Raw genomic sequence first — 25,218 nt, 5'->3', positions numbered from 1 at the left:
TCTGGCTGTTTTCTATATATGTGGTGCTGGGGAATTGAACCCACAGCTTCATGTATATGAGTCAAGCACTCTTGCCACTAGGCTATGTTCCCAGCCCCCCAAAATCTATTATCTATCTATCTATCTATCTATCTATCTATCTATCTATCTATTTATTTATTTATTGCTTGCCAGTCCTGGTGCTTGGACTCAGGGTCTGAGCACTGTCCTTGACTTCTTTCTGCTGAAGGCTAGCTCTCTGCCACTTGAACCACAGCACCACTTCTGGAGCTGAGGAATCGAACCCAGGGCTTCATGTATACAAGGCAAGCACTCTTGCCACTAGGCCATATTCCCAGCTCTGTCTGTGAGATTTTTATCTCCAGTTAACCAGCAAAAAGCCAGAAGTGGAGGTGTGGCTCAAATGGTATGGTAGACTGCTTGCCTTGAGCAACAAAGCTCAGGAAGAGTGTCCAGACCCTGAGTTCAAGCCACCCAGGGCTAGCACAAAAGACAAAGAAAAAAAAAAGAGAAAATAATAGAACAGAATATTTGAAGAAAAAGCATCAACAACATCAAAAAAGGATACAACTATTTGCCATTTAGCTCTTTTATAAAATATGGTATTTTTTGCATTTGTTTAATTGATTATTCTTAGTGTGCTTTGAGAATCGGGTTCTTCTGCTATTCTGAGTCCCAATCTCCTAGTACACAGGTATACCCAGAAGCTTTCTGCTGAATAAAAGAACTGTTGTTAATCTCTGATGTTTTAGTATTACATGATATACAACATCCTTTCATACACTTCTCATGAAGAGTGAAATACACGGTCTCAAAGAGTATTTGTCAATCTTGTATCACATGATATTCTTGGTTGGTTACACAGGGCTGTCCTGCTCATTGCAGGGCAGTCTAGAAGCCTCTACCCTCTAGGTTCTAGGAGTTTCTCCCTAAACTTGGTTATGGCAATCAAAAGGTCTTGAGATATTGACAAATACTCGTATAGGCAAGCAAAAGCACATGTAGTTGTATATCAGTGGACCAAAACACCAAATAACTTGAAGTAAAAATACAAAACAGGCGGTCTGTTGAAAGCTATTCTCTTTTTTTGCCTTAAAATTGTATTCATTTACCATCAAATGAGATTTGTATGATGCATTAAAAGTAAGTGGAAATAGACTCTTCAAAATATGATTTTAGAAACCTATAATGAGCAGAACAAATGTCTCAATGCAAAACAGTTTTTCTCCATGAAAAACAAATTGTATTGCCTTGTGAAGCACAATGACTTTAACTTTTTTTCTCTAGTTAGGAAACTGTTGTACCTTTATGTTCTGGAAGAAAGACACTTTTAATTTGAATTTCTAGCAATGCATGAAAAGTATGGTCATATTTGCAATTTCTGCAAAGTACCTATTGAAAGAAATTTGCCACCCAAACACCAGTAGCATATATTAGGTACACAATTAAATTTTGTTAAGTGAATTAACGTAAACTATAGGTGAGATCTGTATTAAGTAATGTGGAAGACACAGAGAAATCTGAGTCTACTGCAAGCTTCTTAACAGGAAGAACTGTACTTGTATCTATGGTGCATCTATTGATATTGACTCTTAACAACCAGATAATGATAATCAAAAGGCACATTAGTATTCATGAGCAGTAATTTTTTACCAGGATGGGTCACATAATTTGTCAAAACTTTAAATGGCAAAACAATAATCATTAAGAAAGCACCAAGATGTACAGCTTTACTCATGATGTGGCCATGATCCAAACGGTAGATCATAAACCTCTCAGAATTATGCAAAATATAGCGCACTAAAGAAGCACTTCTAAATGGCAGTACTTTTTCACATGCCATAAATGGGATGCAAGCAAGATTCTGGCCACAGTTCACCATCATATTAGGGAAGACAAAAAATATACATATATACAATAAAAGAATTTGGCAGGAGTAATAGAAAATAATAAAAATGACATGTTAAGTATTACCCCTTCCAAACACATGTAGCTAGCCTGTAATGTACAGGTGAGGCACATTTCTAAACTGCTGATTAGAATTTAGATAACAAAATGATATGCAAAACACCTGGCATTGAGTAGGCACCAATGAAAGGCATGCTGAGGTCAAACCTAGGGCTTATGTTACCTGCTGATATTCAGATGACCTTGCTCAACCCTGGGGAGTAGAATGAAATAACGGGATAGAATTAGTTCCTGGGATTAGAAAGGAGAACTATCTGAGCAGGCAGTCTTCTCTTCCTTTGCCACCTGTCTCGGTGTGTTTGTGTTGGGATGGAAATGTCACCTAAAGTTAGCATTAGCTTCAGAAGAAGTGGGACTCATCCCCTCCCCGTCATTGTATGCATTTCTTGTGTTTTCAAAAACAATGATAATAAAGCAGAAAAAAAACTGGTCATAGAAAACTTAGAGGGAAGGATGGCAGCAGGAGGATAGAATTCATGTCCTGCTGAAAATAAGAACTCCTAGGGGCGCTCTCACCAGATCGGTTCAATTTTCTCTGTGGAGCATAAGGTTAGGGAAGAGAACGAACAAGAGGGCTTGGGAGAAGATGCATAAGGGAGAGCAATGAACCAGATGAATTATTTAGAGGTGAATAAATAGAACTGATTTCACAGCAATTCTAGTGAGAATGAAGCTAAACAGTTTACCTGTCTGGAAGCTCACATGGATACAGAACTGAAGACAAAGTTTGATGAGAATGAGAAATTATTAAGTGGCAATATGATGGGTAGAGAAAGGCAGCCCATCATTCTTTCAAAAAGGAAACCACATGGATGTCTAGTACTGAGCTCATACATTAGGGTGCAGATATGGAGAGATGAACAGAGTAGATGCTTGCCCCCAGGAAATTTATACATGACTGTAAAAAGATGATAACTAAGAGCGGAAAATAAGTTTGGACTGAGTCTGTGTATTTGGTAACTTTAACTTTTTTGAGCATCATTTTAAAATTACCTTCTTTGTTACTCTTTTATTATGATTTTCATGTCATAGATTAATTATGAACCGTAAGAATCAAATGAACCTTTATATACCTACCACCTTACGCACATATTAGATTGTATGCTTTTATATTCATCTAAATTCTCCTGCCTGCCTTCAAAGCTCTTCGTAAGGCAACATATTTACAAGCTAATCTAATTTCCACGTATTTCCTCCAAACTCTCTATTCTAGTCAGACATATTTGCCAAGGGTTCTCTACAAACTCTTAAGTTTCCAAGAAAGAACCCCTCCCTTTTCTGTCTAAAAGAAACAAAGATTCCAGAGAATATTTTATTTCCCTAATAAATGTATTTCACATAAACATTGCTATAGAACCAAAGAGTTTTCCCCTATAAAACTTAAGGTAATAAAAGTCTATGTAAATAGATGATTCTAAGTGCTAAAAAATACTTCCAAATGTCCTGCAAGCTTAAAATTCTTTGAAAATAATTCGTATTATCTCTTCATTCTGGTAAGAAACATGTTATTTTACCCTGTCCTTTAAAATTTAGAATCAGTATTTGAAAAGTTGCTCCATCATCCAAGATCCTCTGCTTTCAAGAACACTTTTTAAGGGCTGGGGATATAGCCTAGTGGCAAGAGTGCCTGCCTCGGATACACGAGGCCCTGGGTTCGATTCCCCAGCACCACATATACAGAAAACGGCCAGAAGCGGCGCTGTGGCTCAAGTGGCAGAGTGCTAGCCTTGAGCGGGAAGAAGCCAAGGACAGTGCTCAGGCCCTGAGTCCAAGGCCCAGGACTGGCCAAAAAAAAAAAGTACACTTTTTAAAATGTTAAGATAAAATACACATGACTGTCTATCTTATTTGTAAGTGTTCAGCAATATTAAGTACACTCACACTGTTGTAGACAGTCACTACCTTCCATCTCCAGAACTCTTCATCTTACAAAACTGTAACTCTACCCATTGAACAATAACTCCTTACTTACTCTTCTAATTTCCCCTTCCTACTCCCATTCAACTTTCTATCCCTATGAATTTGACTCCTCAATGTATTTCACATATGTGCAACTTTAAAGGTTTGTCTTTTTGTAAATAGTTTATGTTGCTTAGTCCAATGCCCTCAAGATTCATTCAAGTTGTAGTAGGTTACTGAGATTCATTCTATTGTTTAGGTAGATAATATATTTTTACAGTATGTATATATTACATTATCTTTTTATTTATTTATTTATTTATTTTGGTCAGTCGTGTGGCTTCAACTCAGGGCCTGGGCACTGTCCAGAGCTCTTTTTGCTCAAGGCTAGTGCTATACCACTTTGAGGCACAGTGCCACTTCTGGTTTTTGAGTGATTAATTGAAGTAAGAGTTTCACGGGGATTTCAATTGCCAGACTGGCTTCAAACCGCAATCTTCAGATCTCAGCCTCCTCAGTAGCTAGGATTTCAGGTGTGAGCCATTGGCACACAGCTACATTATCTTTATTAATCTGCCCACAGACATTTATGTTGCATTTGCCAGCTAGTTGTAAATAATGCTGAAGTGAACATGGGTGTGCAACTTCAGATTCTATCTTCAATTCTTTTGTATGTACTCATAGAAATGGGATTGTTGGATCATATGTCAGTTTTCTTTTCTTTCTTTTTTTTTTTTCCGGTGTGCTGGGAACAGGGCTTAAACTCAGGGCCTTGGGTTCTCTATTGGCTTTCATATTTGTGGCTGGTTCTCTACCACCTGAACCATGTCCCAGTATCACACTTTGTTAATTGGAGATGGAGTCACATGGACTTTTCTGCCTCCACTGACTTCAGTGATCCTCAGCCTCCTGCATAGCTAGGATGACAGGTGAGGCAGCCAAAAATATTAAACAAAATAGTTTAACTTTTAAGGGAACATTCATACTGTTTTCCATAAATAGATACACTCTTTTACATTCCTATAACAATGGGTTGGGTTTCCAGTTTCTCTACAGCCTCACCACCACTTTGTGCTTTTTCTTTTTCAATGGTGGGGCATCCTAGGCTCTGAATGTTAACACCATGACAAATAATGATTTGCATTTTTTTCTAAGTCCATTGGTTGATTTTTTCACTCTGTTGATTTTGTCCTTGAGTGAAGGAAAAGGTTTTTTTTATGATACAACTAAAAATGTTTTATTTTTGGTGTCATTTGACTCCAGTCAAGAAATCATTGTAAAATCTAACCCTATGAAGCTTTTCTGTGTTGTTTCCTGAGTTTAACAGCATTAGCTCCTAGGTACAGGCTTTTTCATGCACTTATAATCATTCTGCTTTATAGATTTAAAAATTTCCCCACCTATTCCTGAATCTTCTCTTCAAGAGACTCCTCACTGAAATTAATAAGATCTATATATTTGAGATCAAAGATTCTCTGTATTTCCCAGCAGAAATATAACTTTAACATTGGACATAGATAAGTAAAGATTTATCTGCTCCTTTCAAGTCACTGTGTACTTAAAATGATAATAAGGATAAGTTATGAAACCTAAAAGGTAGGCATGCTGTGTAAAAAGAGGACAAAGAATATTACTACTGGAATTACATCTTACCAGGTCCAGTTTTAAGTCACCAATCCACAGAATCACATAGATTCTTTTGAGAAACTCAAATATTCCAACTTAGGTTTGCTTCTAAAAAGATATTTAGTTAGGCCTTTACACCAAAAGCTTCCTCTCCATTTGGAATTTAACAGCTTTTCTATTTGCTTTTTAAAGTTATTTCTTGCTCCAGGATCTATTATTATGCTTCTATTCCTCCCTCCACCCCCAAAATATGATCATGCTCTGTAGCCCAATGTAGCCAAGAACTGATGATCTTTCTTCTTCAGCTTTTAGAGGGCTTGGATCACAGTCTTGCACCATCACAACTCAGCTAACACTACATATCCTGATGCTGTATTCATTTTTTTTCTTATACCTATCTTATTGACTTACTTGGTATACAGCTGACACCAAAGCCTGAGAGTGTTTTTATAGCTGGACACCAATTTAAGAAATCTGTTTTCTGAAATAATGTTTATTGATTAATACCTGTCAATAATACTATTTTTACAAGATATTATGTGAAATAAAAAGCTATAAACGCCACAAGCAGGGACTTCAGTAGATCACATTCAGGCACATTCACTTAGAAAGATTCTGACCTTGAAACAAAGAACAAGAAGGTAGCTGCAACAGAGCTGACAAGGAACTAGCTCTAACCTGGCCCTCCAGATCATGTAAACTCTTTTTATTTATCACTACTGATAATTTCTCAGCAACAAATTAATGTTGACTGAAAACTCAGGGAACATTCATATGGCAACTATATCTTAAAGGAGATAGAGAGAATAAGGAAGGAAACCCATTGTACAACACTGGTGTAATAGTAGCAGCTAACACCATTTTAAAAAATGCATCTTTTGTCAGATACCGTTATAAGCATGTCTCATATACTGTCTGATGAGAACCATCCTCATGAAGAATATCAGATTCAAACTTTATCCCTTTATTATAGATGGGGGGAAAATTGGACATGGATAGGGCAAACAATTTGCTCAAGGTCTCAGAACTATTGACAACTTTTAGCCTAAACAACTTAGACTCTTTTTATTTTCTTTTGTTTGGTACTGGGGCAGGAACTCAGACATAGAAACAGTCCTTTAGCTTTTTTGCTCAAGACTGTCAGTCTACCATTTGAAGGAAACCTCTACTTCTGGCTTTTTGGGAGCTATTTGGAGATAAGAGTCTCATGGGCTTTCCTGCCCGGGCTGGCTTTGAACTACGACCTTCAAATCTCAGCCTCCTCTGTAGCTTGGATTATAGGTGTGAGCCATCAGTGCTCAGTGATCACAGCCTATATTCTTAACCATTCAACGAAACCACCTACCAGGTATACACATAGAAACACTTCAAAAGAACAACTCATCTCTCCCTATGAAACCTGATGAGATGATAGCTCTGGTATAAAGCTTAGTAAGGGATTTATGTCATTATCATGTGGGAAGAAAAACGCTGAGCAGTAGTCACACCTTTTCCACATGCTCACATGCAACATCTCACTCAATCCTTATAACCTGTGAGAAAGTATTACTTTTATTCACCTTTTTCTTTGATGAGGAAATATAGGTGCAGAAAAACTATACCTATGACACCTTATCAAAGGGCCAGTCAATGCTAGAATCATAACTGAAATCCAGATCTACATGAACCAATGCCCTCTCTCTCTTATGCTGAGGACATGGAGTGATGCTCCTAGTTCTGTTTTCAGACCAGTATCCTATCTGAAGGACTAGGCCCATGCTGGTGTGTGCAGTTGTTCCTGGGCTGCTTTCTACATCCAGCTAGACCTTATACCTGGTGGATATTCCTAGAAATCAGAATTAGTCTTGCATTTGGGCAAGACAGAGGCAGGCCTGGGGTGTCCTAAACATAAAATATAAAACCTCAAAGAAGTTCCAAAGAATAGGCATGGGGTACCATCCGCATTAAGGCCCTCCACAGAGTACCTCAAAATTTTATTCTGAAGAGAAGCTGAGGCAAAACATGTAAATCTCAAGATAATAGTCAGACATAAGAATCTCAAAAGATCAGGGCTAGACTTCAGGAAACTGTCTCTGCCCATTTTCTTGGTTAATTCTAATACACTGAACTTCAGAGTTTCTCAACACTACTCTTAGATAAACAGTCATACCATAATAGTAATTTTAGAAAGACGAACCCAAAATTATAAATAACCAATACACTGAAAACAACTGATGATAGAACTTTTATTCTACTTTGGTATATTTTCCCCAAACTTAAAAATTTCCTGTAACACACACACACGTGCGCGCACGCGCACACAGACAAATACAACATCCTTAAAACACTTTTAATTAACACTTGGCAAAAGGGGGACAAAAAAACACATTTCATATAGCATAGACTAGTAATTCACACATATTCAACAGTACAACTAGATGTAGTGGCACATATCTGAAATCCCAATAATTCAGGAGGCTGAGGTAAGAAGACAAAGAATTTAAGGCTAGTGTGGGCTCCAAAGAAAGACCTTGTTTCAAAACAAAAAGAAAACAAACAAAAATATTCAATAGGATATTTTTAAATCATCTGACATACTTGTTAAAAAAAAAATGGTGAATTTCCAAAGCCCAAAGACCTACTGAGTCAAACTTCCCTGGAGGGATGCAGAAATCCATCCACTTTCTTTTCTTTTGCTCTTTGAGTAAAAGTGCAAAATAATTTTTTGTTGTTGTTTCCCATCCTGGGGGCTGAACTGAGTGCTCTCTTGAGCTTTTTTGGCGGAAGGCCACAGCTTTACCACTTGAGACAAATCTCTACTTCCTGATTCTTGGTAATAATTAAACATGACAGTCTTATAGACTTTCTTGAGTTCAGGCAGGCCTTGGACCACAACTCTCATATCTTAGCCTCCCAAGTAACTAGGATTACAGGTGTGAGCAACAGGTGCCTGGCAGTATTTGTTTTTCCTCTTTGAGATGAAATACTGGCATGCTGCAAAGGCTGCCCTTGACCTCATGCTCAAATGATCCTCCTGCCTCAGCTTCCTGAGTGGCTGGGACAACGAATGCATAGCACTATGTCTATAGAATCCAGAGTTTTAACAAACTCCCTAGGTTGATTCTAGTATTTTTTAAATTAGGAAATATAAAATTACTTCTTTTTAAAGTTGTTTGATGACATAGTCAATACTATGATGAATTTATGCTGGAATACATGGAGATAATAATTAACAGTGAGAATTGTTGAGTGTAGATCCAAATGGCCTAAAATCTCACCATTTATCTCTGCAAACTTCTGGACATCACTCAAGGTTTTCAATTCTTGTCTTGGACATGCTGCTACACAGAGTGCTACAGACTTGATCTTCCGGTTTATCAAGTCCAGATTACATGGATCCAAAAAGAACACATACCTAAAGCACGGAGAGAAAAACTGAGATATTATTTGGCAAAACACATTCTGATTCACCGTATATTTGATTAAACCTAGAAGCAAAGAGCATCTGCTCTGTATGCCTTCACGATAAATACTTGATAAATCTAATCAGATGTGAACATGTAGAAAATAACTACTTGTAAATATTAGAAGTGGTAGTGGGGTATTGAAGGACTCAATATTTTCATAATCAACCTTTCTAATATTTACATTTTTATAATATGCACAGACATGTTTTATCATGAGAAATGGTCTTTTCTAGTTTTATTGTTTTGTTAAAATTGTACCAAAAATTACTGGAATATCTGAAACTGTTACAGTTTCTATATAAATTATATACTACAGTTATATGAATGTATAATTAAAATGAACATGTAAATATAACATATGTATATTAATTAATTGTATGGAAGTGAATATATAAAGTTGAATGACAGGTATAAAAATATAGCTACACTTCAGTCATTTCTGGGTACTGAAATAAATTTATTTTCTTTTTGGAATTGCCACTTTCTAGGAAAACATGAAGATTATTTCTGAATCACAATTACTGAAACAAAAAACCACTTATCAAAAAGATCGGTAACAGATATACAAAGTAACCTCTAAATCTTAAATTATCCCCTCTGTATCTTTATATTTTTAAAGAGCAGAGACTAACTAGAAATCACCTGTATAAAAGAGAGTTTCAGCATGGTAAGCTTGAAGAGATGACAACAGTTGCAGATGCTATCATAAGCTCAACAAGAAAGTGAATGCTGAACACTCCAAGATGAGGTAACTAAGTATAATACTTAAAGAAGGAAGTGAGAGGGGGAAGAAAAACACTACACAAGTCAAGGACCTCAACCCTGGTTCCAGGGTAACTTTTACACACTCATAAACCTGTTAGCACCACTTTCCACAATATAACCCAAATCTGCATCAGGAAATAGAAGCAAATACAAGAATTTTGTGGGAGAAAAACATAAAAGGCAAAAAATAAAGTTAATACATGTGCTGGAAAAGACATGATATAAGGATACAAGAAAAATCAAGAAGTAGAGAAGAGGGTGGGAAGGGCACCAGAGATGCCTTTGCAGATGAAGTAGTAACACAGTGGTAAGGAGACCAAGAATGCAAAGGGCAGGTATAAGCTGGAATACAAGTTACCCCATTGCCCCAGAAAACATTTTTTTTTTTTTTGTAAATCGCAAACAATTAATGTTCTACACAGATAAAATGAAGAAGTCAGGCAAAAAGCTGTCACTTAGGGGCTGGGAATGTGGCTCAGTGGTAGAGTGCTTTTGCTTTGCATGCATGAAGCCCTGGGTTTGATTCCTCAGTACCACGTATACAGAAAAAGCCAGACGTGGTGCTGTGGCTCAATTGGTAGAGTGCTAGTGTTGAGCAAAAGTAGCTCAGGGACAATGCTCAGGCTCTTAGTTCAAGCCCTAGGACAGGCCAAAAAAAAAACGCGGTGACTTGAATGAGGACAGTTTCCAAGGCTGATAACACGAGGTAGTATGGACAGGGAAGATAGTTTCTGGCAATCTTTGGATGATGGAAGCAATCAGTCCTTTATTCCCCTCCAGCTGTCCTGGAACCCAGTGCAATGAACTGCACAAAACCAGATTTGGACAGGGAACAGTTAGTTCCTTGAGGAGGATGTCTAATACTACCAACGAATATAATAGTAATCAACATTTATTAACTATTTTCTAGGTACCAGGCACTAAACTGAATTTCCACAGATATTACTCATTTAAGCCTCACAATTAATGTGGTATATTTCTTTTTCTTTTGCTTTAACACTTTATTTGCAAATAGGCTTTTTTAAAAGTGTAAAAGTTTAACATCTTACATAAAATGTTTTTGCATATAAACATCTAGGAAATTACAAACGTGTGTATACATACACACATACATACATATATAGTGTGTTGATCATATGTGTGTATTTACATATTATCAGTAGCTGGAATATCTTAAAACTCATCCTCAGAGCTCACTGTTCCCTTTTTTTTTTTTTTTTTTTTTTTTTTGGCCAGTCCTGGGCCTTGGACTCAGGGCCTGAGCACTGTCCCTGGCTTCTTCCCGCTCAAGGCTAGCACTCTGCCACTTGAGCCACAGCGCCGCTTCTGGACGTTTTCTGTATATGTGGTGCTGGGGAATCGAACCTAGGGCCTCGTGTATCTGAGGCAGGCACTCTTGCCACTAGGCTATATCCCCAGCCCTCACTGTTCCCTTTTTGATTTTAGCCTATATCTTTCTGACATCACTGTTGAAGGTCAAAACGCTCACCACCCAGATTCCAAAAGCCTCTCACCCTTCAAATCTGTTCTCCACAAGACCCATACGTCATCCTCTTCTAACCTCTAAGCTTTATCCATCCCTTCCAGAGCTTTTCAGCGATCCCTTCTTCCTCTGCAATTTCACCTTCATATGTGCTGGACACCAAAGTACTGACCGCCTCACCCTTCAAATCACACAGGTTTCAATGTGGTATATTTTTGCATAAGGTGGGAAGTGGGTAGAGGAACTGGGTTGGAGAAGGAGAGCTGAGAAATATGGAGAAATCACATGGAAGTAGAAAAACAGGCTTGGGAAAAAGAAAGAAAGCCAGAGGTTTTAAGAGCTTTGTAGTTGGTCCTAGACTGGATCAATGACAACCTTTTGGAAGTAGATGCATTTTTCTAACTGTCTGGAAGGCTTCTGCCTTCTCTAATACCCAAAGCTCCCCCACTGTATTTATCATATGCCTTAAGACACATCCTATGATTTTACTAGTGATTTGTCAGCAACTTAAACCATGCTTTAGTCAGATCAACCTCATTAGATGCCATATCTCTTTGAGACAACATCTGGTTAGCCACAAACTTGAAATCCTCCTGTTCAGCCTCCCAAGCAGTGGAGATTACAGACGTGTATCACTGATCCTGGCTTCTAGGTCTCTATCTTGGTCTTTCTCTGATTTGGGGGAATATATGTATCATTCTTAGGCTCAATTTTCTTATGTATCAAACTGCATACCACTTATTTTTATATTTTACCATAAAGTTATGGATGAGGAGTACACAAAGCACTTAACACAATATACTCAGTGATTCATATCATTACATGATTTGTCTAAAAATTTCACATTTGATAATAAGGCACTAAACTTATGGATATAGGAATAAAAAATAATACTTGGACTAATACTTGGTTTTCCTTTGGAAGGAACGATGTGCATAGAAGTGTTTACAACTGTTAGGTGATTAGTCTTGATAAAACGAGGTAGCCTCCAGAAGAGATCCATCAAAGGGAAAATAGGGTGAGAAGAATTCCACTATGACTATTTGCACAAGAAATGGACTCTGAGCACTGTTAAAGCTTGATTTTGGAAAATCCCTAAGCAATAAAACCAAGGTACATTTTTCAATATTTTTGAAAATTTATGCTCACAAACATACAAGCATAGGTTTACACTCCGTATTTTTCCTCCAACCACAATGTAAGACACTAGATTCAGTTCCCTCCACACACAGTCACAGATGTGTGTAGTCTAGAGTCACATCTGTAGCTCTGTTGACCCTTACTAGATAATCAGGTATTGGGTCCTCTCACACTCTGTTCAGTCCTCATAATAAATCTTAATATAGAGAACATTCCCACTGTACAGACAAGAAAACTGAGGCCTCCTATAGAAATAATCACTGGTCTACAAGAGCTAGAATGTGTCAAAAAATGAATTCAAACATAGTCTTTCTAAGTTTCAGTACCATTTCCATTCTGCTTTATTCTTAAACTATTTCGTACAAATACTATTAGTAATTTTGACTATTCATTTATTAAGTTTGCATTTTCTCCTTTGAGTATTTTGAAGTTCACCTAATCTATGGCAACCTGAGTAAATAATTATGTGATCACTATGGTTAAATACTTGAACACTTACAGATATCAAAGTTATAGTACTTGTCTTTTAATTTAAAAATGCCTAAGACAAATAAATAAATCTTTATACTAGTTTCAGTTCCCAAAATATAATAATTATATGTCCTGACAACAAAATAGATAATTCTTAAATAAACATGGCATTGGTAGGCTAGATTACTGTCCTTTCTCTTACTGGTAGTTTCTGTTACCTATGGTAAACTGAGGCCCAAAAATAGTCAATGAAAAACTCCACATACAAATAATTCATACAACTAAAATACGTTATTATAGCACAGTATCACAATTTTTCTATTTTATTATCATTTGCTGATAATCTGTTACTTGCTGTATGTAAGTACATATGTATGTATGTATGTATGTATGTATGTACGTATGTGCTAGTCCTTGGGCTTGAACTCAAGGCCATCTCTCACTTAGCTAGCGTTCTAGCACTTGACCAAGAGCTCTGCTTCCAGCTTTTGGCTGGTTAAGTGGAGATAAGAATCTCATAAGGGAGGGGTGTTAGGAAGAGAAAAAATGGGAGAAAATGAGGAAGGGGTTAACACTGTTAAAAAAAATGTACTTTTTACCATATACATGTAACTGTAAACCCTCTGTACACAAACATTTTTGCCTGGGCTGTTCTCAAACTACAATCCTGAGATCTCAGCCTCTTGAGTAGCTAGGATTACAAGTGTGAGCCACTGGCAGTACCCAACTTGCCTATTTATACAGTTCACCACAGGTATGTATACCTAGGAAAAAAACAGATATAGACAGTTCAGTACTGTCTGCTGCTCCGGGCATGTACACAGGTCCTAGGATGTAGCCTGAAGACAAGAGAGTGATGCTGTATTGTAACTGAAGATTGAGTGTTTCTCAACCTGAGGATGAAGAGAAAAGGGTAAAAAACCACAGAACAGTTTAGGAAGGCATCTCAGCACTCCTCCAACCCCAGGCAAATGGTGATGACAGGAAGGGGACATATGAATTTTGCAAAAGCTTTCCTGGCAACTCTGATTATACACTCTGGATTCTGAGTCCCATCCTTCCAAGAGAGAACCAATGTCATAAATAATCCATATCTAACTTAGAAGCAAGTTTTGCATTGCTGTCCTCAGTGGAACTTTTCCCAGACCTATTAATAACTTGGAAACAGCTTTGTTTAAGTTTCACATCCTTTAGAAGAACTAGAATGAATAAAATACCAAAAGTGGGAATGAAAAAAGGATGAGAAGCCGTGGAAGAAAAATAGCCCAGAAACTGAACAGTTAGACACCTGCAGGCATTGGCACATACAACATGCTCACAGCATGATCACACAATACAGAGAACACATTTGCAAAAGGAATTGCAAAACACTCTGTGCAAGCTTTGAACTTAAAATTGAGATGAGAATGGGAGCAAAATGCTTAAGGCACACTGCAAAACAAGCACTACAGAGGCCAGCAAGTAGGGCATGCAAATACATCTTATAATTGAGTACTTCAGGAAAATAAAAATAAAAGAAAAATTCTAATTTGAAAGTTTTGAAACACAATAATAAATTATGTACATGAGGCAGGAAATGAAGGAGGTCTAAGGAAACCATTCTGTCCACACAGTAAACAAGAGGACACCAAAGAGGAAAACAGGACAATGAGATAAGACAGAAGGGGCATGGGCTACAAAAAGAGGTGACTTTAAAAGCTGTGCTAGGAGAAGATGAAACTAAATTACATAATGCCTGAGTTGGGTTGAAGCTTGTTTAAACCTCCATACTTTCTTTATCAATGATAGAAGGGGAGAAAAATAAGATTTACCAAGAATTTACTTCAGGTTCCTAAGCATCTTGGGCTCTGTCCTCTCAATATTCTGGTTTGAGTAATGGGAATTAATTTAGAAGCTGGGTAACTAGCCTAATTTGAACCCTATGGTGACTAACTCTCAAGGGTTACTCCTTCCAATTTGAATGGGAAAGTGAGAGATAGGCAATGGAGGATAGTGACAGGTTAATGGTCTGCTGATTAACTCCCAGAGCAGATAGGGCCCTTCCCTGGAGGTGCGACAGTGCCATCCTCTTTGTGGAATCACACTTGAGTGATGAGGACTAAACAAGATGATAGGACAAAAACATTTCATTCATTTAACAAAGATTTACCCCGGGAGTAAAATACTACAAATACAAATCCATGAAACACCGTTTTTGAATGCACATTATTTCCTGATTACAAAACAAGAGGCAAAACCACGAGCCAGTGCAAAACCACGTGATTCCCAGCAAGGTGGGGACAGCAGTGGAAATTATGTGGCTCCCCGGAAGCATTAAGAGGAGGAGGTGGTATGAAATTGAGTAGAAATTTTCCAGACAGATGGGGAAGAGAGCACGCTAGGCAGAGGAAACTGCATGCCTAAAAGCACAGAGGCATGAAAGAGCATATTTAAGGGACTGCAAATAATCTGATAAGGTTGACGATAGGATGCCACATCAAAGAGCTATGCACCAAAAAGCAGCCAGGATAGAAGAGGTAGCCATCCTCAGAATCCAGAGGATTGTGCACTCTACTCCATTAGACAACGTGCACTCCAACAGCCATAGCACAGTGATGCCCTGGTATATAACCAGCCTCTTGGGTTGAAGGCCAGGGGGAATGGCTGGGGCACAGCGGCACTGCTCAAGAGTTGAGCCTTTGCCATTAAATTGCCTCCCGCTGCCATGGCAACTCTCTGCGGCAAGGCTTTTTGGAGCAAGAGGTGGCAAGCAGATACTAGGTCTGTTGGCCGCCTCCTGCCGAATTTGGCTTCTCTCCTCTCTAATCAGGATGGAAGCACCGCAACACTAAAGCAGGAAAGCTGGCTTAAAAAAAAAAAAATCCCTCCATTGCCTTCTGCTTTAGTGATGCCTGACATGTGTCTTCCCCAGAGGGAAATGAAAATGGACTGATCATTTTTCCAATTATTACTTCGTATCAATTTACAATTTATAGACCCGTTCTACAGAGTGTGCTTCTGTTAGTGAATCACCAGAAGGGAAAATATGATGGCATAGCAGAGGCTTCTGCTATTACTAAGTATAGACTACTGAGAGTCTTGAGATCTATACCCACAGTGGAGTTCTGCCTAAGGGTGGTCCCTTATTTCCGTAGTGTGTTGGGGTGGGAGATGGGCAGGCCGTTGCCAGCAAAGCAAGCCCAGTCATCTCGTCCAGGATGGGACCCAGATGCCCCCAAGAAAAGCTATCATGGAGCCGGCACACCAAAGTGGCTCAAACCCAAACTAATCCACTCCAATCAATCATAATATATAATTAACTAAAACTTCATTGACACCACCTTTCTGGACCAAAGCTAAGGATGGAGACAGAGAAACAACACGAGAGTGGCAATTTGTCTACAATACTAGACCTCTGATGGAATGATGGATGGTGTCACCCCCTATATTGCATGGATAAGGTTTGGATGTTTCCTCAAAAACTCATGTTGAAATCTGTAACTGTGACAGTCTCAGGAGGTGGGAACTTCAGGAGTTGAGTAGGTATGGCCCTCGTGAAAGGACTAATGCTATTATCAGGAGATGGTTAGTTGCTGCAGAAGGGGGGTCCGATTGGAAAGGATAAATTTGAGGTTCTTGCATGTACATACATGCTTATTCTCATTCCCCTCTCCAACTGCCTGCTATGTTATTAAACATCAAGAAGGCCTTCACCAGATACTGCCCTTCCAGGTTGGACTGTTCATTTTCTACAATGATGAGCCACATAAACTTCTATTGATAATTTACCCAGTTTTAGGTACTCTATGAAAGCAGCTGAAAAATCAAAGTATTACAAACTAGAGAACAAAGGAAGGACTAAGGTAAGCTGTAGGAAAGCCCACATATAAGGCTGATGACAGCAAGGCACCACACCCTCACAGCCTTCCCAACCTAATGACTGTGAGAAATAAAACCCAGGGACAAGTTTCACCAATCCCCAAAGAAGCAACTGAATCCTGTCCAGCACTGTGGCCCTGCTCTGTCCGCACTTCTGTGGCCCTTGAGTTAAGAGAAACTTTCAAAGTCCTTCTCTGGTAATTGATATCTCTAGGTGCTGAAACAATCTTATACTGTGGAGGATACACAGGGATCAAATTAAGGCAAGTAATACTCAGAGAATATTTTCTTGTCCCACTTCATCTCCTCCTAGCCTTCCTTTAGTTCCCCTTTTTATTCCTTAACCAATTGGATGTACACCTTAAGGCTTTTCCACTATCTGCTTGGAACTCCCTTCTTCTAGATAGTAAGGTAGCACTCTCTCTTTTTTTATGTCTTTATTCAAAATTCTCCTCTCAGCAAAGACTTGCCAGACAATCATGTCGAAAATCACAGCTGTCTATTTGGACACACACTTTTTTCTATCTTTACTGCTTCATTTGCCCTCATGATTTTCATCCATGCCCCGTGTATTTTCCTTATTTATCTTCTTAATATCTGTCTCTACCAGTAAAAGATTAACTCCAGGAGGGCAACAATATTTAGTGATTTAATTCATCACTATATCCTTACTGACTGGAACAAGGAAGGAGCTCCATAAATATTTATTGAATTAATAAATAGATGGTAATTGCCAAGTGCAACTGACTGAGGAAGGTTGGGAAGAAGATATTTCAGGTAGACAGAAATAGGCTCATTTATTCAACAGAAATTTATTAAACATCTCCTCGGCTAGATGCAGGGCTAAGTACTAGACGTATGACAACAATAAATAAGAAGATACAAACTACTATCTCCCTCCCCAGGATTCCCATTTCAGAGGTAGAGAGATGGTTATAAACTGCAAATGCTGTAGCAGGGAAAGAAAATGCTAGTGGAGGCATCAAATGGGCCTCAAGAACAGAGAATTAGAGTAGATGTCCAGAGATGGGATATCTAAAGTCATGAACTAAAAATGAGTAGTAGCTAGGTAGATAAGGAGGAAAGCATGCGGCAACAGGGAAGGAATGGAACATGCAAAGGCATAAAGGTGAGAGATTATGAGACAGAAACACAATGAAATGGTCAATATGGGCACTGAAAGAAGACAGAGGTAGGTAGCCCAAGAGACAAGCTAGATCTAGATCATGTAGGCCCTAGAAGTGGTAGTCGAGATGTTAGCAAGTTTGGAATTCATCCTGAAGACACTAGGAAGCCAATGGGAATTTACTAGTTGAACATAAGAGAATAAATTGGAGGTGGATAAAAGAGAAAGTAAGGAGACTGGTCAGGAGGATACAGGATTTCTACCAAGAAACGATGACTTGGACAAGGGTGGGAATGGGAATGAAAAGAAGCAGATCTCAAAAGCATTCATGTACAACTAAGAAAACTTGATAGTTGGGGCTGGGAATAGTGGCAAGAGTGCTTGCCTCCTACACATGAAGCTCTGGGTTTGATTCCCCAGCACCACATATATGGAAAACGGCCAGAAGGGGCGCTGCGGCTCAGGTGGCAGAGTGCTAGCCTTGAGCGGGAAGAAGCCAGGGAAGGTGCTCAGGCCTTGAGTCTAAGGCCCAGGACTGGCCAAAAAAAAAAAAAAAAAAAAGAAAAGAAAAGAAAAGAAAACTTGATAGTTGATTATAGATGAAGGAAAAGGGGAAAATTAAACGTGTAAGATGATTTTTAGCAGAAATTCACACCAGCATGCCTAAAGCATTCTGGTTTGTACTCTTGCTCCATTAAAAAAAAAAAGATAGGAATCAAGATGATGTGAGTTCATGGCCAGCTTGAGGTATACAATGACAGTCTGTCTCAAAAACAAAACAAAAGCAGAAAGAGGCAAGGATTCAGGAGTATAAAGAGACAAAGGAAATGTCCAACTTACAGTTTGAGACATTTAATATACTGATATTCAAAAAACCCAAAAAAAGCTTGCAATCAGAAAAGTGTGTGTGTGTGTGTGTGTGTGTGTGTGTGTGTGTGTGTGTGTTGGGAGGGAGGGGACCAATTCTGTTCAGCTACAAAATTCTCCTATTTAGTTACAAAATCTGACCCCTCTGTATACATGTACACAGAAAAAAATTGCTAAAAAGACTCCTTGATCATAAACTGTATTTCTTTACTAAACAGAGACAAGAACATACATGAAACATCTTTTTAAAACATTTCATAAGAGCTACAAACGAGAATTTTTTCATATTTAGTCCAGTTAATTGAAGAATACCTTAAAACCAAGGATACCATCAATAGTTAGGCGTCTTCTCAAAAGTTGATTGTTGACACATTAATAATATGTGTCATAAGCCAATGGCAAGAGACCATTTTATCTCTAGTAAAAAACTAAGACTAATTGTTAATTACTTAATTTCTAAGACAGAATTAACATGCCATAAAGTTCACCTATATAAAATATGAAACTTAATGTGCTTTGATTTGAAAGAGGGTTCTCACTACGTTACACAGGCTCATGTCAAACTCCTGGGTTGAAAAGGATCCTCAGTCTTAGCTTGTCAAGTTCTGGGACCACAGGCCAGTGCCAACTACATGCATCATTAGCCCTAGGCAACTAATGTCTCTCTTTTTTTTCCTAAATAAATTTACCTCTTCTGGACATTTCATTTGCTGATTTTTTCTATTTAGTATATTGCTTCCAACATTTATCACGCTATAACATATATCAGTATTTCCTATACACTGCAATTTGTTCAGTCATCACTTGATGTACACTTGGCTGTTATTCCTTTATGGAGCTACTATGGATAATGCTACTGAAATTCTTGTATGTGTCTTTGTGTGGACAGATATTTTTATTTTGGGGGGTTGACATTAGGAGTGGAATTACTACATAAAATGCTGTGTGTGATATTTTGAGGAAGAGCAAGACTTCTTACCAGAGAATATATACCATTCTATATTCGTATCAGCAAGATATGGGAGCTCTGATTTCTCCATAATCTCATTTGAAAGTGCCTTTTTTATTTTACCTACTTAGGAGATGTGAAAAGGTAACCCATTGTGAGTTGATTTGCATTTTCTTGATGAAAAAGGATGTTGAACATCTTTTTACAGGCCTATTGGTATGTCCAGTCATTCATTTGTCTCCCAGGGATACAGGAAGAATCAATGGGACAAAATATGGGAAGTACTTTATAAATGACATATATGCAAAATTGGTTAAAATAGGCAAGTTTTTTTTAATCTGGATTAATGAAGAGAAGAAGCTTTGATAAGCAAATTTGAAACTTGTTTCAGAATTAAAGGAAAATGAAGAAGATGATAATAAATAATATTTAACTTTACAAAACCAGATATTGAGCTAAGGAGTTTATATCATTGTCACATTTGTTCTTCTAAAAGAGGGTACTAGTGTTAAGCTTATATTACAAATGGAACTTTTCAGGCCAAATAATATTAGTCTCATTTTCAACAGTGCAAAATCTATCTGTCTATCTATCTATCTATCTACCTACCCACCCATCGCTCTATCCATCTATTTCCCCAAATCCCCAGTTGACTGAGAATTTCACCTATCATAGAAAAACTGCACATGCTGTTTTCCTTATATTGATTGCTGTTATCTGTACATGAACGAATAAAATTGTATCATAATTAAACATGCTAATCTTGGTACAATTTAATTTCTCTATTACTCCAAGAATGTATGAACTGTTGTCTCTCAACAAATATAGGTATAATATTCATTTGAAAATATTTACCTCATCTGAAATGAAGTATGTAAAGAGATTTAAAAAGATATAAATGTGGCTTCTTTCATATTATCATTCAACAAAATATATTTTTGCTAAACACTGATTGCACTAAACAGGTTTCATTTTTCTTAGTTTCATATGTATTAAGACACAACTGATTTTTCTATCTTGTTTCTATCACTGGTATTGTTCAGGTAGTATTGTTACTGTCCCTTTTGGCCTAGAATGGAGAAATTCCTTTTGATTCCCTCTAGAGACATCTATGGCCATACCACCCTGAACGTGCCCGGTCTCGTCTAGAGCCCATAATTGTTCACTGAACAATGACAGTGATAGTAATATAATCTTTACTCAACTAGGAACCCATCACTCCCACACTTTTATTTGGCCAGTACATTAACTGCCAACATTTCATTATCAGAAGATTAACAGGTCATTGCCCTTCCCCCACTCTTCTACCTCCCAAAAATCTGTTGGGGCTTTCTTAAAAAATTAGCATCCATAGGTTCCTCTACCTACATCAAACATTAGCTAGAATCAAGAGACAACTGTCTTTTTTATCTGGAGTACACACATACAAAGCTTACAGGGTCCAATATACTTCTTGATGCCTAACCAACTGCTCACATATATGATTTACAGCATCTGTCTAGATGTTTTTGGATTTATGAAAAGCTCTAGTGAAATTCCCAAGTTTCTTTTTCTGCCTTCAAAGCCTGAAAGTTTACAGTTTACTTAAACTTGCTCAATATCAGTAATTTAGCCAGGATTTCTGGTCTAATCTCTTCTGCATACATACTGGGTAACTAGATTCACTAATATATTGTCTTAAGGCATATGTTCCTAATTCTGCTACTCTTAAATTATTTTGTGAACAAGATTAATTCAGAAACATTTCTCCTTGAAATTGTTTCCTGCTCCTTTGTGACTTATACGATTAATCAAGTTTAGTTCAACATACATTTGGGATCCTAACTGGTTCTATAATATAAGTTAAATTTGATACTATTTGTCTCTAAGTTAAATTTGTTACTATTCTCATTTTTGCTACATTAAGATTATCTGCCGGGCACCAGTAGTTCATGCCTATAATCCTAGCTTTATGAGGCTGAGATCTGAGGATCCCGGTTCAAAGCCAGCCGGGGCAGGAAAGTCCATGAGACTCTTCTCCAGTCAACCACCAGAAAACAGGAAGTGGCTCTGTGGCTCAAAGTGGTAGAGCACAAACTTTGACCAAAAGAACTCAGACAGTGCCCAGGCCCTCTGCAACCCCTATGACCGACAAAATTCAAATTGTACAGTTAAAATGGCTATGTACTTTATTATATGTAAATTTTATATTTCAATGAAACATACTTAAAATTTCCTCTTGGAAAGTGCACTTCACAATATCTGACTTAATTTAGATTCCCATTGTATAGGGTAAGAATTTAACCTTACTTATAAAGAGATACAAACTTTGACCCTGATTTCTATTCAGTCTCCAAAGAATAGTATCTATTTACCTGGGTCTTAGGTCATGGCAGGTAGTCAAAACAATAGTGTGGGGGCAGGTCCTAATAGGCAGTACTTAGAGTAGGGGTTGGTCAGTCTACGGAGAACAAATATCATATATACTAGGAGTTTGGGATCATGTGGTATCAGCTTGACCCAAGGTGCTGGTAGCTAAAGACTAAGTCAACTGTTGAAAACCATATAATGTAGTCACAATACAATTCTGAGCTGGGGGTCTCAAATGAAGTTCCCTAGTGGGTCATATTTTGTGCATAATTTACACACGGGCACACACAGGTAATGTGTGACACTCTCCCCATAGCCAAGAACAAAGAAGTTCTATGTACTCCTGTTGTTGGTCTATTTTAATCTGTGTCATTTCCCTGTCATTAGATAAGCGTGAGTATAATAACTTTCAGAGAGTTCTATGAGTCTTTCTGGCAAATTATTGAGCTTAAGAGTAATTACTGAACTCTGAGCTTGTGGTTGGTGTCAGAGTATGGGTATTTGTGTGTGAGCTCTATGTATTCTAACTTCGCAGGTGCTCTCAACTCACACAACCAGATACATAAGTAACAAGCCTATGACTGTAAAATTCATAGAGTAGCTAATAATTAAAGATTACAAAGGTCATTATTTATGAGATTATGTATAATGACAAAAGCTATTTAAAATCTTTATGGATGTCAGGTTTACTTGGAACCAATCCACAGACTATGGATTGTGTGTATGAGCTAATCTATGCATGGCAAGTAGACATATAGTTACAACACAGAGCAAACCTAGTCAGACATGCCCCCACCCCCCCAATCCTTGCCTAGCCGTGTTCTTATCATCTAATTCTTCTAAGTAGCTTATCACTTCCCTATTTAGCATCTGTAAAGCATTTTGACTTTCAGCTCCTACATCTTCTAAGTATGCAGTGGGTCTCTTTTTCAAACTGTCTCAGCATTATCCATAGCTAGAATTTTCCACAGGCAGTGAACAATACACTAGCGGTATAGCTGTTACCTCCATATAGACATGAAAAATTCAAATGGAAGAGAAGTGAGATCACAAAATATGACAAAAACATTTTTTAAAGATGCCTCTATAAATTCATCTTCTGAAAATTTAAAAACTATAACTGGGAAAACTGAAGATTTTAGGGTAAATTGCGTGAGTAATGCAGCAAGTTTCAGTTTGAACAACATACAGGTTACTCCTGAATGCTTATAACTTTGGAGGATAATAAGTCTGCAAATGTGACTTCACATGAGATTTCTCTCTAGGGTGTTTTCATAGCTATCTAAGCTGTGAGAGGTGATAAATTAACTGGAGAGCATTTGACAGGAGGAAGAAGAGGGTGCATTCCCTCAAGACAAAGCCAGAATCCTCAAAGGTTAGGATTATCTTCAGTTGTTCAAACAAGCTACTGAAGAATTCTTCAGTCACAGAGAATAATAGATTACTAAAATTCAAGTATTAACATAATGGATTGGTATACGACTTCTCTTCTATGCTTCTACACTCTTCAAGACAGAGTCGTGAGCTCCTCCCTATATGGGCCCAATCTTCTCCTGTTTTAGCTTGCCTTCCCCCTCCCCCCAGTTGTAACCTATGGACCCAGGCAACACAATTCTCCACCAACAAGAATGGAACGTGACTTTCTAAGCAGAATCCCACTCTCATTAGATGGAATCCTGGAGTTGCCTCTCAGCCCAGAGCCCACAGAGGACTTTGCACTCACCACTTTGCACTCCCTCGGATGACCATTGCATTATCGTCCTTCCAGAGACTTTCCTTAGTTAACTTTCCAAGACAGAATGTAAACCCCATGCTGAACCCCCAGCCTAATATTTTCTGAGCCCATGGTTGTTGGCTGAAGGTCTTCAAACAAATGCATAATCTAGAACAAAGCAGCTGTCCTAAAGAAAGGTCAGGGAGATGCATAGATATGGATTTGTTTCTGAGAAGCATTTGTCCCAATGGTATTGGAGGAAGGGGGTCGTGACCACACATTATAGAATATTTAGGCTGACTCTAAAAGCTGAGGATGATTCCAATCTGTGAGTCAGCAAGGAGAAAGGCCTTCAGTCCTTTAGCCACACAGAACTGTACTCTTAGTGCCTAAATGAGTTTGAGAGACAATTCATTCCCTAAAGCCATAAAACAAAAGATTACAGCCTTATGAAACTAGGAGACGAGAACCAGCTAGGCAGTGCTATGTACAAATTTCTTTCTGATTTATAGAACTTTATTGTTTAATACTTTAGTTTGCAGTACTTTGTTACAATATCAATAGAAAATTAATATAATGGTGGTACCAGTCCTACCATCAGATTGCCTTATTTTTCTTTTCCTAACAGCAGCCAGTGTTCTTAAGAATCAGGAAGCTGGAGTTTACAGAATGTTCTACACTGCACCGTCATCATTTGTCTCAGTATTTTGTCTTCCTCACCAGAATGCAAGCTCTTCAAGGACATGGAGTACAAATGCTCTATTTTCCTTATTAGTGCAAATAATGCACACTGACTATAGAAAAGTTTAGGGAAATAAGAGATAATTACAAATATGCTTATCCCTTTAACTTAAACAATCACATAGCTAATGTTCTATATTTTTCAGGGCATGCATGCATATTTTTATATGCACCAGCAAAATGCTATCTATACTGTGTTATAATGTATTTCCCTTAATAATGTATGTAGACATTCTATGTTATAGGACATATTTCCACAGCACCACTTTCACTGGCTCTATAGTACCTCAGACTAGCCCTCTCACTATAAAGTCTCATGTCTTCATACCTTTCTCTTTACACCACATGCTAAAGATAATTTGGGACTGTAGAATCACTTTTAGTTTTGTATTCTTCTGTAAATTATAATTTCCAAGAGATAACAAATGGTGCCTAGTTGGAGTTTCAAGTTCTTAAATCAAATCTCCAAGAAACAGAGTACATCAGTGAAAAAAATGCATGTAACGACCTCCCTTTGTTAGCCATAGAAGTTGTTTCCTATTTTATTATTGCTAAAAGAGGTCTCTAGCACACAGATGATTTTCAGTGAATGTTTGCTGAAAGGGCTGAATAAAAGCATAACCATAATTTTCAAGAACAGTGAAGTACAGTACTTTGGTAACAGCAGGTTGTCAAACCAGGAGGAAAAGAAGTCCTAGTCATACCAGCTAAAAAAAGGACCCTAAAAACAAGGATTCTAGCAATTTGGTGCAGGGGAGAGTGGAAGGTTCGTGCCTTGTGCAAATTAAGTAAGCACTTTACCTCGGAGTTACATCT

The 25,218-nt window shown here is 37.9% G+C and overlaps 1 protein-coding gene across 3 annotated transcripts in view; it reads right to left on the bottom strand.

The window, feature by feature from the left end:
- The window catches only part of Slc44a1 (solute carrier family 44 member 1), a 178,094-nt gene that overhangs the window by 82,978 nt on the left and 69,898 nt on the right, over positions 1-25,218 (bottom strand). For all 3 annotated transcript variants that reach the window (XM_048338435.1, XM_048338443.1, XM_048338454.1), the window contains exon 4: positions 8,751-8,887. In XM_048338435.1, the coding sequence (XP_048194392.1) occupies positions 8,751-8,887 (137 nt within the window). The remainder of the gene's footprint in view (positions 1-8,750; positions 8,888-25,218) is intronic.

The sequence above is a fragment of the Perognathus longimembris genome, chromosome 1 (assembly GCF_023159225.1).
Source record: "Perognathus longimembris pacificus isolate PPM17 chromosome 1, ASM2315922v1, whole genome shotgun sequence".
In the NCBI taxonomy this organism is placed as follows: domain Eukaryota; kingdom Metazoa; phylum Chordata; class Mammalia; order Rodentia; family Heteromyidae; genus Perognathus; species Perognathus longimembris.
The sequence above is the reverse complement of the archived record's forward strand: the minus strand, read 5'-3'. Positions and strand labels throughout refer to the sequence as shown.